This window comes from Cynocephalus volans, chromosome 10 (assembly GCF_027409185.1).
Source record: "Cynocephalus volans isolate mCynVol1 chromosome 10, mCynVol1.pri, whole genome shotgun sequence".
Taxonomy (NCBI): domain Eukaryota; kingdom Metazoa; phylum Chordata; class Mammalia; order Dermoptera; family Cynocephalidae; genus Cynocephalus; species Cynocephalus volans.
In genome coordinates this window covers 133,121,639-133,134,659 of record NC_084469.1, presented here as the reverse complement: position 1 = coordinate 133,134,659, position 13,021 = coordinate 133,121,639, and the positions used below count along the sequence as shown (strand labels likewise).

The 13,021-nt window shown below is 52.5% G+C and overlaps 1 protein-coding gene across 1 annotated transcript; it reads left to right on the top strand.

Moving 5' to 3' along the window:
* Positions 1–4,587: 4,587 nt before the first annotated feature.
* On the top strand, positions 4,588–12,632 carry CMTM3 (CKLF like MARVEL transmembrane domain containing 3). Its single transcript, XM_063112632.1, has 5 exons — positions 4,588–4,788; positions 7,875–8,030; positions 8,859–8,954; positions 9,395–9,515; positions 11,519–12,632. The coding sequence occupies exons 1-5, from the start codon at positions 4,636–4,638 to the stop codon at positions 11,545–11,547; spliced, it is 555 nt and encodes a 184-aa protein (XP_062968702.1). The 5' UTR covers positions 4,588–4,635; the 3' UTR covers positions 11,548–12,632.
* The last annotated feature ends 389 nt before the right edge of the window (positions 12,633–13,021 follow it).

Here is a 13,021-nt window from a genome sequence, read left to right as displayed (position 1 = left end):
AGTCAGGCTCCCTGGGCTCAGGTCTGGCTAGGGGGTCGAGCAGCACATTTCTTGTAAACAAGTTGTGTGTGAATGGAGTTGGTGTGCATGTGCGCCAATATATCGTTTTAGTTTTGTAGTTATTGTGTGTTCTGCAGTTTGTGAAGCAGGCTGGTGGCAGAGAGCTCATGTCTAACAATAGAGCATGTTTACTCTGCTGGCAGCTGCTCAGTTTCAGTTTTTCTTTGGACTTTGCAGGTAGCCATTGAGTTTCTGAGTTTCTCTTTGTACTGCCTAGCTCCTAGACGTGTGTGTGCTGAATAAAGACTGTTCCTTCTTCATCCAAGGCTCCGAGGAAATTTTTGCTGGTTACCTAGCTCATAGACCTGTGTGTGAAGGGTTTGTGAACGGGCTCGAGGGGTCTGTGAACTCCAGACCCCAGCTCTAGCTCTACAATGGTCATCTTTTAAAAAGAAAAAAAAGAAGTGCAAGGACAGAGTGATAAATCTGAAATCAGTGATCAGCTTTAACATACCTATTTTAATAATTCAATACTTCAAGTAAAAAAAAGGATAAATATACAGAGGATTTAAATCACACAATTAATCAAATATATAATAGAAATATAGATAAGCTTTGTCCCCAACTAAGAGAATTTTCAGTCTTTTTAAACACACATGGAACATTTACAAAAATCAACTCTCTTAGGACACAAAGAAAATCTCAACAAATTCCAAAAAACAGAAAAAATTAGAAATTAACCACAAAAGTATAATCAATAACTTATTAAAAAAAAATTTAAAAACCTTTAAAAATTACTCTTGGATTAAAGAGGAAATTACAAGCTAATTAGAAATGGATAAAACCTACAGCAATATACTTGAGATATTTCCAAAACGGTACTCAAAGCAAGTTGTATACCTTTAAATGCCTTTATCAGGAAATAAGAAAGACTTAAAAATAAATGATGCATTCACAGCTACAAGTTAGGGGAGAAAAATCAATCAACAAAATGAACACCAAGAATGTAAGGGGAAGGAATTAAAGGTAGAGGCAGAAAATAATAGGTAGAAGTGAAACCAAAACCAGAGGACAATTCTAATTATGAAAATAAAGGCAAAAATCCCAAATAAAATACAAGCAAAACAAATCCAGACGTTTCTCAAAAGAACAATAGACCATGACCAAGTAAGCCACATCTCACAAATGCAGACGATGAGCATTAGGAGAACTATTACTGTATTCACTACCTGTACAGATTCAACGAGAAAAACAGCAGGTTCTAAAAAAAAATCTGTACGGCAAAAACACAAAGTAAAAGACAAATGACAAACCAGGAAAAAATATTCATAATACACATTTCAGGAAAAGGGCTAATTTACTGAACATATGCTTTCTTATGTTATCAATTTTTAAAGACCAACAGTTCAACAGAAAAATATACAAAGCGTGTGAACAGTCAGTTCTCAGAAAAGGAAATACAAATGGCTCTTACACATGTGAAAAAATGCTTGAGCCACTCTTGAGTAGGGAAATGCAAATTCTCTAATGCAAACTACCCAGAGAGATCTTGATTTTAAATACCATTCTCCAATAAAAAGAACTGGAGTTTCTTGATTCTAGGGCTGGGAAGGGGAGAACACAGAATGAACTTGAAGCCTCGTATAGTGTCAGAAAGTAAGGAAGTGAGTGGGGGGAAAGAAGATGGGCGTGTTAGGTACACACTTGTGTACCGAATGAAGTACCTACCGAAGAGTCCTCATGGCCAAATGTAGAACAAAGTAACCAACAAAATTAAGTACGATAGTATTTAATTATAACACAATAAAATAAATAAATGAAGGAGAAGGGGAAATCGTTACAGAAGTCATGTAAAAGTAATAGAGCGACCCCTCGTCCATTCCATAGCAGATACTTCCTGATGTTATCACATGTGACAGCCTCTGGGCTGGGGCTGTGCTATGACAGGCCCCCAGAGAGCTCGCAGCCTGCTGGTTGGATGTACAGTGACCCACTCAGGACAGGCACCCATCCGGTTCTCCTTTCTCAGCTCTTTAGTCCAGTCATATTTTGCTTTTTCTCAGTATCCTATTTGTAAATTGAGATAGAATTTACAGGAAATGAAATATACCCACTTTAAGTGTACAATGTGATATCTTTTGACAAATGTATGTCCCTGTGTAACCACCATCCCAGTCAAAATGAAGAACTTTTCCTGAACTGGAGGAAGTTTTCTCTTGCCCCGACCCCAGGCAACCACTGATTCGATTTCTGTAACCACACCTTAGTTTTGCCTGTTCTAGAATTTCATAAAACGGAACCATATAGTATGTACATTTTGAGTCTGCCTTTATTCAACACAATACTTGCAAAATGTATGCATAGTGTTGTGTTTATCAATGGTTCGTTCGTTTTTCTTGCTAAGTAGTAATCCATCACATAGTTATTACAGTTTGTTTATCCCTTCACTTGTTGATGGCCATTTGATGGTTTCCAGTTTGGGTTATTAAAAATAGAGCTACTGTGAACATTAATTCCAAGTCTTTGTACTTTAAAGACATGTGCTTTAAAATGGCTGAGTCATACCGTAGGCCTATGTTTAACTTTTTAAAAAATTGCCAAACTGTTTTCCAAAGTGGTGGAAGTAATTTACACTTCTATCAGCAGTATATGAGAGTTCCAGTTGCTCTCCATCCTCACCAGCGCTGGGTAGTGGCACCTTTTAGGCCATTTTGATAGGTGTGTAGTAGTATCTCGTTGTGGTTTTAATTTGCATTCTTAGATGTCTAATGATGTTGAGGATCTTTTTATATGCTTATTGGACGTTCATATACCTCCTTTGGTGAATCGTCTGTTCAACTTTTTGGCCTGCTTTAAAAATTGGGTTGTTTTCTTCTTATTGAGTTACAGCTCAGAGCTATGTTTTTAATAACACAGATCAGAACCAGATCTTTCTCTGTCGGAACACTCACCTGGCCTCCTCTCAGGGAATTGAGTAATATCCAAACAGCAGGGTTTGGTTCTTAACAATCCGGTACCACCCTCTCTCTAACTTTCCCCACCCAGCACCAAGCCCGTGGCTCAGTCCTTTCTGCCTCCCTGGCTGTCCTCTGCGTCAGCCAGACATCTATTACCAGGAATCATGTTATTCAGGATTCGCTGGACACGTTTAGTGTTTGCTCCCCTGCCCTACCGCCAAAAAGCTGGGGCTTCCCTAAACCCAGGGCTTCTAGCACTGCTGTGGAAGGAACAAATGGATGTCAGCAAAAGCTTCTCTGAGGAAATGACACTGCATTATGACCGCTAGAGAATAAGGAGGTCTTAATTAGATAAAAAGGTAGAGAAAGAACATCCCAGGTAGAGGACGGGTCAGCATGTCCAAAGGCCCTGTGGCAGGAGGAAGCACAGTTTGTTCAAAAATCTGCAAGAAGTTCAACGGGTGGGAGAGACAAGGAAGGAGAGGGTGGCAGTGGGTTATATTTTGTTTCTATACCAAGACCCTGAGCAAGACTGGAAGCTCCCAGGGTTTTGTGTTTTGGTTTTCTTTGGGTGGGGGAGGAGGGGAAGTGAGCATGATTGGTGATTTAAGCATCTCTTTGGCCAAGAGAGGAAGCCAAGGCTTCTGAAAGACACCCTCACAAAAGTTCAGGGACAGACTGGAGTGTTGGGGATCTGGTAGTGGCGGTGGTGGTGAGAAGCGGACAGAGAGAGATCAGAGGAAGCTTCAGGAGGTGAAGATGCACGGGCCTTGGTGATAGATTGACAGTGAGAGTGAGGGAGGACAAGGACAACCCCCAGGCCTCTGGCTGTGGCCAGTCGCCTGAAACCACACTGAACTCCAGAAGCCCTGGGGGGGGGGTGTGTGTGTGTGTGTGTGTGTGTGTGTGTGTGTGTGTGTGTGTGTGTGTGTGTGTGTGTGTGTGTGTGTGTGTGTGTGTGTGTGTGTGTGTGTGTGTGTGTGTGTGTGTGTGTGTGTGTGTGTGTGTGTGTGTGTGTGTGTGTGTGTGTGTGTGTGTGTGTGTGTGTGTGTGTGTGTGTGTGTGTGTGTGTGTGTGTGTGTGTGTGTGTGTGTGTGTGTGTGTGTGTGTGTGTGTGTGTGTGTGTGTGTGTGTGTGTGTGTGTGTGTGTGTGTGTAGGAAAACTCGGAGATCCGAGAAAGAGGGGAAACTATGGGGAGCTGCCAGCGCGGTCAGAGCCGTGAGAGGGCGAGGCGGGGGTCTGTGCTGTTTGGACGCCTAGGTTCCTGGGTCCAGGACACGCGCGTGGGCAGGAAGTTAGACTGTGACAGCGAGTGTAGAAAACTCTTCTGGGCAGGGACAGATGGGAGGGACTCCGACGTGGTGCCCAGGCTCTGAAATCAGAAGGTCTCGAGCTACCAGGACAGGGGCAAGGGCAGAAGGAGGGGGTGTGAGGAGGCCCCCGGCCAGCACCGCGGCGGGTCCGGGCAGCCTTGGCAGCCGGGGTCCCAGGAGGAGGGGACGGAAGGGAAGGGGAGCGGAGGGGAGGAGATGGAGGAGGGGTGGGGGCGGGGCGGCGGGGGGATGCGTCCGCGAGCCAAGCTTTTCTCGCCTTTTCTCCTTCCGCAAAGTCTGGGTTTCCGCTTCCCTCGCAGGCGCGGGGTGAGCGGGAGGAAGGCCGAGCCTCGGCCCCGCCGCCATGTGGCCCCCGGACCCCGACCCCGACCCGGACCGGGACCCGGAGCCCCCAGGCAGTTCCCGGGCGGGCGCGGCGGTCCCCGGGCTCCGCGCCCTGCTGCCGGCGCGCGCCTTCCTCTGCTCGCTCAAAGGCCGCCTCCTGCTGGCGGAGTCGGTGAGTGCGGCGGGGACCCTGCGGGGTGGCGCGGGGACCCTGCCCGGGCGGCCCTCCTCGGCGACGCCCAGCCGCGACCGCGCCGCTCCTTTCCAAGTGGGCGTCGAGGTGGGGCTGGGGTTCGGATGCCCGGCGAAGTTGGGCCAAGGTCCCCGAGGGTCACACGGCTTCACTGAAGCTCCGAGGGCGAGTCGGAGGAGACGGGGTCCGAACCCCGGCCTTTCCCGGCTCTTGAACCGCTATCCAAAGCCGGGGGCCGCAGGAGGAGAGTGGGGGGACCCTGTTCGGGGTTCGATTCCCATCGACAGCGCGGCCGGGTCCCTAGGGGCCCTCAGCCGGGAGCCGTGTGACCTCGGGCGCCTCGGCCCTCTCGGCTCCGCTCCGCCAACCTCCCGCCGACCCCGGGCAGGGCCCCGGGAGGATTCGGCCGCTGCTCGGACCTTCAGGACCCCCAGGTCGCGCGGCGGCGCCGCTTCCCCGGGCGCAGGGAGGGCCGGCGCGGGCCTCGAGCTGCGGCGCGGAAGCTGCAGGCATCTGGGCCGGGGAGGGCGGGGGCCGGCGCGAGGGGGCCGCCGTGGGGTGGCTCCGTGTTGAGCGGGAAGGAGCCCCCCGGGATGGGGTGAGGCCCGGGCCGCACAGTGGGGGGCGCGGGCGGGAGCCCAGCGGGGTGACCTCAGCCCCTCCTGCCGGCGCTGGGACCCGGCAGCCCCGCCCCCAGTGAGCTCTTTCCTGCTCCCGCTCGCCCGCACCCGGCCTTTGTCCTCCCGACGCTCCCCGGTCTCCCGCACAGTGGTCCGCACTGGCTGCGTGTGGGGCGGGGGCTGGCGGGAGCCATCGGCGGTGGGGAGGAAGAGGCTGCGCAGAGGGGAGGCAGGACGAGAGGCCGCCACTTGTTCCTTACATCTCTGGCAGCTTGACAGTACCCGTCCTTACTCCCACTTTTCAGATGAGAAAGCTGAGAGGCCGCCGAAGGACCACGTGAAAGCGAGGAGGGGAGTTGGGGATCGGGGGAGCAGGATTGTGCAGATGGCAGGAGGCGTCGCACAACTTCTCTGCCTCTGCGATCAGCCCAGGTCACCAGCCCAGCTCCCAAGTGAGGCACCAGCGCCAGACTCAGAGCCCACACTCCTAGAGAGGTGCCTCCTGGCTGGTCACCCCAACCCCACCCTGGAGGCCACCGGGAGCCACTATGGGGGAGGAGCCTTGAATCCACTGTCCACTGAGGGCGCCCCAATCCTACCCCACCCAGGACCACCTCATGGGGGGTGGGAACAACAAGAGCATAGAGGAGGCGCTTGGCCTGCCTGGGTGTGAGGAATCTAGGTCTAGGAACAGGAGGAAGTAGGGGCGGGGGGAAGGGGGAGGCACTCAGGGTACAGGGGGGCCACTCCTCATCACTCCTGCCTCTCCTGGTCACTTCCCTCCCACCCTCAGGCCCAAGCAAGTGGTGAGGCTGACGCAGACAGGAAGGAGAGGAAATGGCCACCAGGAATCGGGGAATGAGAAAACAGGAATCCAGAGGGGATCCCCAGAATCAGGCTCGGGGGGCCAAGGGAGACAGGAAGGGGAGTGTCACAAGAACAACCTTGGGCAGAGAAGTAAGAAACTCAACAGAGAAACACATGGATTTGTGGACAGGGCCGGGTCAGGCTCCGTGGCCTTGCCTTCCTGGGAGTCCCTGCAGCCTCACAGCCCCTCTCTTTATCTGTCCAAGGGGGGCTCAGCTACCCCCTTGGCTGTGTTCAGGGCAGAGGAGGCTGCCCTGGGGACTCCCTGGGATCCCTGCAGCACATTTGTCTGAAGCACCATAGTGCTTCCTGTGGGGCAACTGGGTACCCCCATGTGGCCCCCATGCCCATCCCCTGGGCCCTACTCCAAGCCACTCAGCCATGGACATGCTCAAACCCAGCCACAGTGACAGAAACCAAGACAGATGGCCTCCTCCAGTACCCACAGGGCCGGGTTGCTTAAGAACTCTAACTGGGGTTCAGCCAGCTCTGGGTTCAAATCTTAGCACTTTTAGCCATGTGACAGAGTCTCTCATCTGTAAAGTGGGGATGTGAGCAGCACCAGGGATATGGATGGTTGTGAAGATCAGAGGAGATACCCACAACCTCGGTGGGCACCAGGCACAGAGGACCCACTGACCCAGCCGTCAGCACCATCCTCTCAGTGCACCTGTTCCGCACACGGTCTGTGGGACTAGCTGGCCACCTAGGCATCCTCCAGCATCAGCTGTTTCCGCCTGCAGTGTTGTGGGTGAGGCTGCAGTGAACATTTTGATTCTTGCAGTTCAAGTTGAGCTGGCCCCACCAGCTCAAAGGTAAATGATGCAGCAGGGCCCAGGCTGTCAGTGCCAACAAACCCACTCCAGGATATTTTTTTTTCTCATTATTATGAAAATTTTCAAATACATAGAAAAGCAGAAGGATTTATACCATTAACACCCATGCACCCAGCACTAGATTGTACAGTAAACACTTTGCTATCTTTGCTTTATCAAAGCCTGTGTATCCATCTATCTGTCCATCAATCCATTTTCTTTTTCGACGCATTCAAAGTTGCAAACATCAGTACATTTCAACTATAAACATTTCAGCATGCATATCATTAACTACAGTTCAAGATTTGTTTTTTGTTTGTAAGGTTAAATTTACATTCACTGTAAAGCACATTTTTGGTGTTGGGTGTTATTATTTGAAACTGATTGTTTAGTTTTAATTTGCCCATGTCGGGCACCAAGTTGGGTGGATTCTGCCATAGAGCCGGTGGGGGGAGCAGCCTCAGGAGGTGGCCTCCTGGGGAGCTGGACATGCTTGGGAGGCTGGGGCTTCCTGACTGGGTCCTGGTAGGGAGTTGGCTTGGGGCACTGAGGTCCATTCCCAGAAGGCCTGGGGGCAACTTGGGTGTGAGCCTGGGCCGCATGACAAGGTTCTAATCCTGGATCTGCCACTTCACAGCTGGGGGACTGTGGGCAGGTGGCTTCCGCTACTGGAGCCTCCTCTATTCCTGACTGCCGGGCCGGCTCAGAGGAACACTGGACGAGGGGCATGCAAAGGCTTACTCTCCAACTCCCTTCCCCACAGGGGCTCTCGTTCATCACCTTTATCTGCTATGTGGCATCCTCAGCATCTAACTTCCTCACGGCACCTCTGCTGGAGTTCCTGCTGGCCCTCTACTTCCTCTTTGCTGATGCCATGCAGCTGAACGACAAGTGGCAGGGCTTGTGCTGGCCCATGATGGTGAGGACAGGGGCCCCAGGAGGAAGGGGTTGGCTGCCCATCACAGTGCAGCCAGATGAGGAATCCAGGGTCCTGCATTTCAGCACTGACTCTTTCTTCAGTGTGCTGGAAGGGCAGTTTGCAGTTGGTTAGCGCCAGGCGGGTAGACCTGGTTTCAGGTAATCCAGGTCCCAACACTGTGCAGCCCGTGACCTGGAGCAGGTTGTGATGCCTCCAGAGCCCAGCCACTGGACACCAGGTGGCGTTGGTGCTCCCAAGTGTGCCTGCACAGAATGAGCCTTAGCCTCAGGAATTCACACCATTTCCACATGGGCAGTGCAGGTTAACTGAGGACTTCCAGAGCTTACCCAGACCTTAGCCATCTGGCCTCGTTTTATCACCTGGGAGAGCCCAGAGCCTCACCAGTGGACTTTGCTGAATGAAATATGTCATAGAAAAAAGGCACCCTGATCTCTTGACTTCACATCCAGCATCCCTCCACCTGCCCAAGGAAGGCTGCACCCTCTGTGTCCCCATTTTAGGGAGGGGTCAGCAGAAACCATGATCCATAAATGGCCTGGCCACAAGTGTGTGACAAAGCGAGGTCCAGGGCCAGGTCTCCCCGTTGCAGAGCCAGTGGAGCAGTTGACAGGATTTCCAGCTTCTGCCTTCTGCCAAATGGGAAATCCAAGCCATGGGGCAGAGGACAGCAGCCCAGCTCGACCAGAACAGGACAGTGTCAACTGCTGGCAGCCCACAGGACAACGAGAGGTGCCAGGGTAGGACCCCGGGGATGCTAGGCCTGTGGGCCGGGCGTGTGACCAGGTGGCTATGCCTCTCTCTCCCCAGGACTTCCTGCGCTGTGTCACTGCGGCCATCATCTACTTCACCATCTCCATCACAGCCGTCGCCAAATACTCAGATGGGGCGTCCAAAGCAGCCGGGGTGAGCAGCCGCCCTCCCCCTGGGAGGCGATGCCCATCAATGTCCCCCTCAGGTTCACCCCAACCCTCCTGAAGCTCCAGGTGCCCCTCTGGACACCCATTGAGGGTGGGACCTGGAGCACATCCTCTCCCTGTTTAGGCCACTTGCGCTCTCATATGGGTCTCAACTATTCCAAAGTCCTCTTACTAGAGATTTATGCTCCCTCGAGGTTTGAAAGGCTGTTTGTCAAACCATATTCCCAGCTCACGTTGCCATTTCCCATTACCTCAGGGGTCTGTGCCTGCCAGGCTGGGCTGTTTGTCCAGGCAGATGAGAGACAGGCCTTGAGGCCGGGGTGGCAGCTTCTCAGTGCCGCCTTCCCCACCCAGCCTCCTGGCCCAGGGGACGCGTGGCTCCTGGTGATGCCTCTCATCCACCCTACTAACTACTGTGTCCCACAGGTATTTGGCTTCTTTGCCACCATTGTGTTTGCAATTGATTTCTACCTGATCTTTAATGATGTGGCCAAATTCTTCAAACAAGGGGAGTCCACAGAGGAGGCCACAGCCCACAGGGCAGAAGGTGAGTGTCCGCCCTGCATGCGGTTCCCTGGGGATTCCAGCCAATCAGCGCTGGAGGCATTGCTGCGGGGCCGTCCCTCCCTTGGGGCCACTGGATAGTTTGCGGCTGGCGTAGGAGCATTTCCTCTCTTGCAATGGGCAGGAAGCATTCTCACAGCCTCATTCTCATGTGGCTTCATGCACTGATGGAGAAGCCAGTGCCCTTGGGAAGCACGGGCTCCCCTGGGCCTCAGCCTTTCCAGGAAGGGCAAGCTTCATGCAGGCAGGAGCCTCTGGCCCTTCAGGGCTCCTTCCTGGAGGAGAGCCTAGGGCAGCCAGTCACTCTCATCTTCCCCCACTGTGTCACCTGGTCTCCCCTGCTCCCTCCCAGGCCCTCGTGTAGCATCTGTTGAAGTCAACACCTACAGAGGCTACCACAGTGCTGGCGCAGATAGGCAGGGCCAGATGACCCACCCTGGGGAGCTCACAGCCCAGATAGGAGACGCAGGAACAGCGTGGGGATGGACACAGCAGGAAATATGTCATATCAGGGGACAGGAGCCAGAGGAGAAGTCAGGAAAGCCCTCCAGCTGGGCCAGCAATTTATCAGCAAAAGGGGAGCTAATAGGGATAAAGCAGCTGAGGGAGAGGGAGGGGGATGTGCCGGCCAGGCCAGGACTCGTGGAGGTGACCCTGGAGCTGGGTCTGGATGGACCTATGGGAGAGCACAGGCAGGAGAAATGGGGCAGGCGGAGGGAGGACAACAGCGTATGAAGAGCAGGTGCTTCCGGCAGGGGAGATGCGTCTCTGGAACAGGTGGATGTACCCCCAAGCAGCCAGCAGTGCGAGGGCTGGGCCGGTCGACAAGCAGCGCCCCGCACTGGAGTTGGGATCTTCCCCAGTCAGCGCCTGTTGTTCCAGGTGGGAGCCAGCCGGTTAGATTCAGGAACTGCCAGTTTCATAACAGCTGCGCTGCTGGGGCTACGGGATCTGTGAACCCCAGAAACCATCCCTCTGCTAAAAATGAATGCTGCGCTTCTCATCCCACTGGCAAATATTAGGTTAAATGCTTCTAGGCATTTTTCTCAGACCTTTGTGGCCTGCTGCCTGCTGCCTGCCCGCCCAAACAACCAATCCCGTGAACAAGGAGTAAATGTCAGCAGAGACTCGGGTTTTGAATTTTCTTCATTTTGATACTTGGAGAATTCCATATATATAACAAATTTTTCAGCTATAAAATTGTTCCTGGCTTATATGTTTGAATTGAATATAGGAAAATCCACAAAATCTTACTAGTGCAGCCCTGGCGTGGAGGTGAGAAGAGCCAGGGTTTAGGGCGGTCTCCAAGCACATGGGGACCCTGGCTACCCTAATAACCCTGCCCCAAGGTGGGGACTGACTAGAGTCCTAAGAGATGAGTGCTGGCCAGGGAGGGGCTGAGCGTCAAAAAACAGCAACTGGCACTGGGGCCAGAGCAGGGGGATTAGGGACCCAGGTACTTTTCCTTCCTGGGGTGGGGGCTTCCAGAAGGCTGTACAGAGTAGTCTTCAGCATTGGTATTTCAGGAACCCACAAGTTGCACCTCACAGACAGGACTTTAACATTATAAAAGTGTTTCTGATCACAATATAAAACAAGGATTGAGGGAGAGGAGTTGAAACTATAAAATGGCTAAAAAAGAGGCTTGTTGATTTTCCAGTACATTTTCATTTGGGGGACAAGAAAACAACCGTCCTCACCTCGTCCTGCTGAACTAGGGGGTGGGTTGGGTTGGGATGCAGACATAGCACTCTGACACCCCAGGTGAGAACAGCCCGGAGAGACTTGGGAGGGCCTGGGGTCCCAGAGGAAGCACCCCCATCCCACCCCCATCTGCCCCTGGAGGTGCAAGTGGCTACTGTGGAGGCCCCTGGCTGGGCTAACGGTAGAGTATATGGGAGAGGCCTGGGCCCAGGACTCCTGCTGACAACCTGGCTCTGCTGCCTCAGAAACTGCTGCCAAACACCCTGTCTGCTTTCCTTGCAGAAGAGAATTCCGACTCGGACTCAGACTGAAGGCCTGGCCGTGCCCTGGCAGCCCAGGCCACACAGGCCTTCACCCCTGCACCTTCTGACAGGGCTGGCTGGGAGCGCAGCCAAGGGACACGGCGTGTTGAAGGGAGGCTGTGGCTGCTGATGGGGTGGGCCTCCCACAGCTCCAAGGCTGTTCCTGAGCCCAGCATATGAGACTGCTCCCATTAGCACTGTTTAACCACTCTGAGCGTGGTGAGGGTGTCGTGAATGTTCCACCCCTTCTCCCCATTTCTCTCCCACAGACCTTAAGCTGTTTACCTCTCTGCCAAAAAAACCACAAGGAGACAAAGCAGACAGTCACCACCTGCCACAGGCAGCATTTCATGCTGCAAGGGGGGGGCCTCTCTAGGGGATGGCCATCTGTGTTTCACTATAAGGATCAAGAAGACAGAAACCACTGCAGGGACCGGTGCTTTTGTCTGCATCTGGTACTCCTGCTCATGCCAGATGCTTTGTTGAGAGTGACCCCGAAAATGTTCTGTTCCAGGCGCACTAGTCCCCACTTCATTCTGGAAGAAGGGAGAAAACTGACCTTTGCCTTATCATCTAGAGAGTAGGTCTCAGTGCCCATAACTGACACATCATGCCCTGGGAAACTTTGTCTTTTTCAGGTGAGATGACTATTCTGGGTCTAAGACTGTTTCAAAGAAGAGCTCATAGACTAGCTTACTGGGTCCAAAAGACAGAGGGCACTGAACAATGATGTAGCAGTGACAGCGTCAGGGTAGCTGAATGGGCCCAGCCAAAACTTTGTGCTTCCTGGGGGTGAGAGGTTCCTGGGACCCCCCAGACAGTGTGCTTCTGAACACTAGAGCAGGTCTACTGACCACCTTATCCTCATGAGAGGTGAGACGAGCCTTCTGTGTTCACCTAAGGACTTATACTGTGTATGTATCTATGATGGGATTTTGTAACTTTTTATACGTTTTTTATACAAAAGCAGCTTCCTAACAAATAGTATTTTCTGTGAACCAAGAGGCCTCATGAAATGAGCCTGAGTTCTGGAGCCATGTTTCGGGCATTTGTAACCTTGTTCTCTTGCATGTGACTCTCCTGCCCTGAAAAAAGCCATAATAGATTAAACCAGACTGACTACTTGCTTGGTGTGTGTGTGTTTGAAAAAACCTTCCACCACCAACAGCAATACTGTCTGGTGTCACATCATGCTTTAACACAAAAGGTAACACACATGGTGAGACTCCTGCAGCTTTAGGCTTTAGCAACAATGCCTGCACTTCCTCTATGCCAGGCACTAGGGTAAGCATCTGACCACATTTGGTCCTCTTACTTAACTCTCCCACAATCCTGTTTTATAGTCAAGGAAACTGAAAGATTAAGTAACTGGCCCAGGGTCCTTTACCTCCCACATCAGGGTAACGCCCTATGGTAGCCTCCAGGCAGCCAGAACCTAGGGCTCCGGGGCTTTGGAAACTGGTTGCACAGGGACTAAAGAGCT

Excerpts from the sequence above, each read along its gene's own strand:
- CMTM3 (XM_063112632.1), top strand. The coding sequence starts at position 4,636 with ATGTGGCCCCCGGACCCCGACCCCGACCCGGACCGGGACCCGGAGCCC. Across the intron at positions 8,955-9,394 it reads GGGCGTCCAAAGCAGCCGGG|GTATTTGGCTTCTTTGCCAC; the intron begins GTGAGCAGCCGC and ends TGTGTCCCACAG. Across the intron at positions 9,516-11,518 it reads CACAGCCCACAGGGCAGAAG|AAGAGAATTCCGACTCGGAC; the intron begins GTGAGTGTCCGC and ends CTTTCCTTGCAG.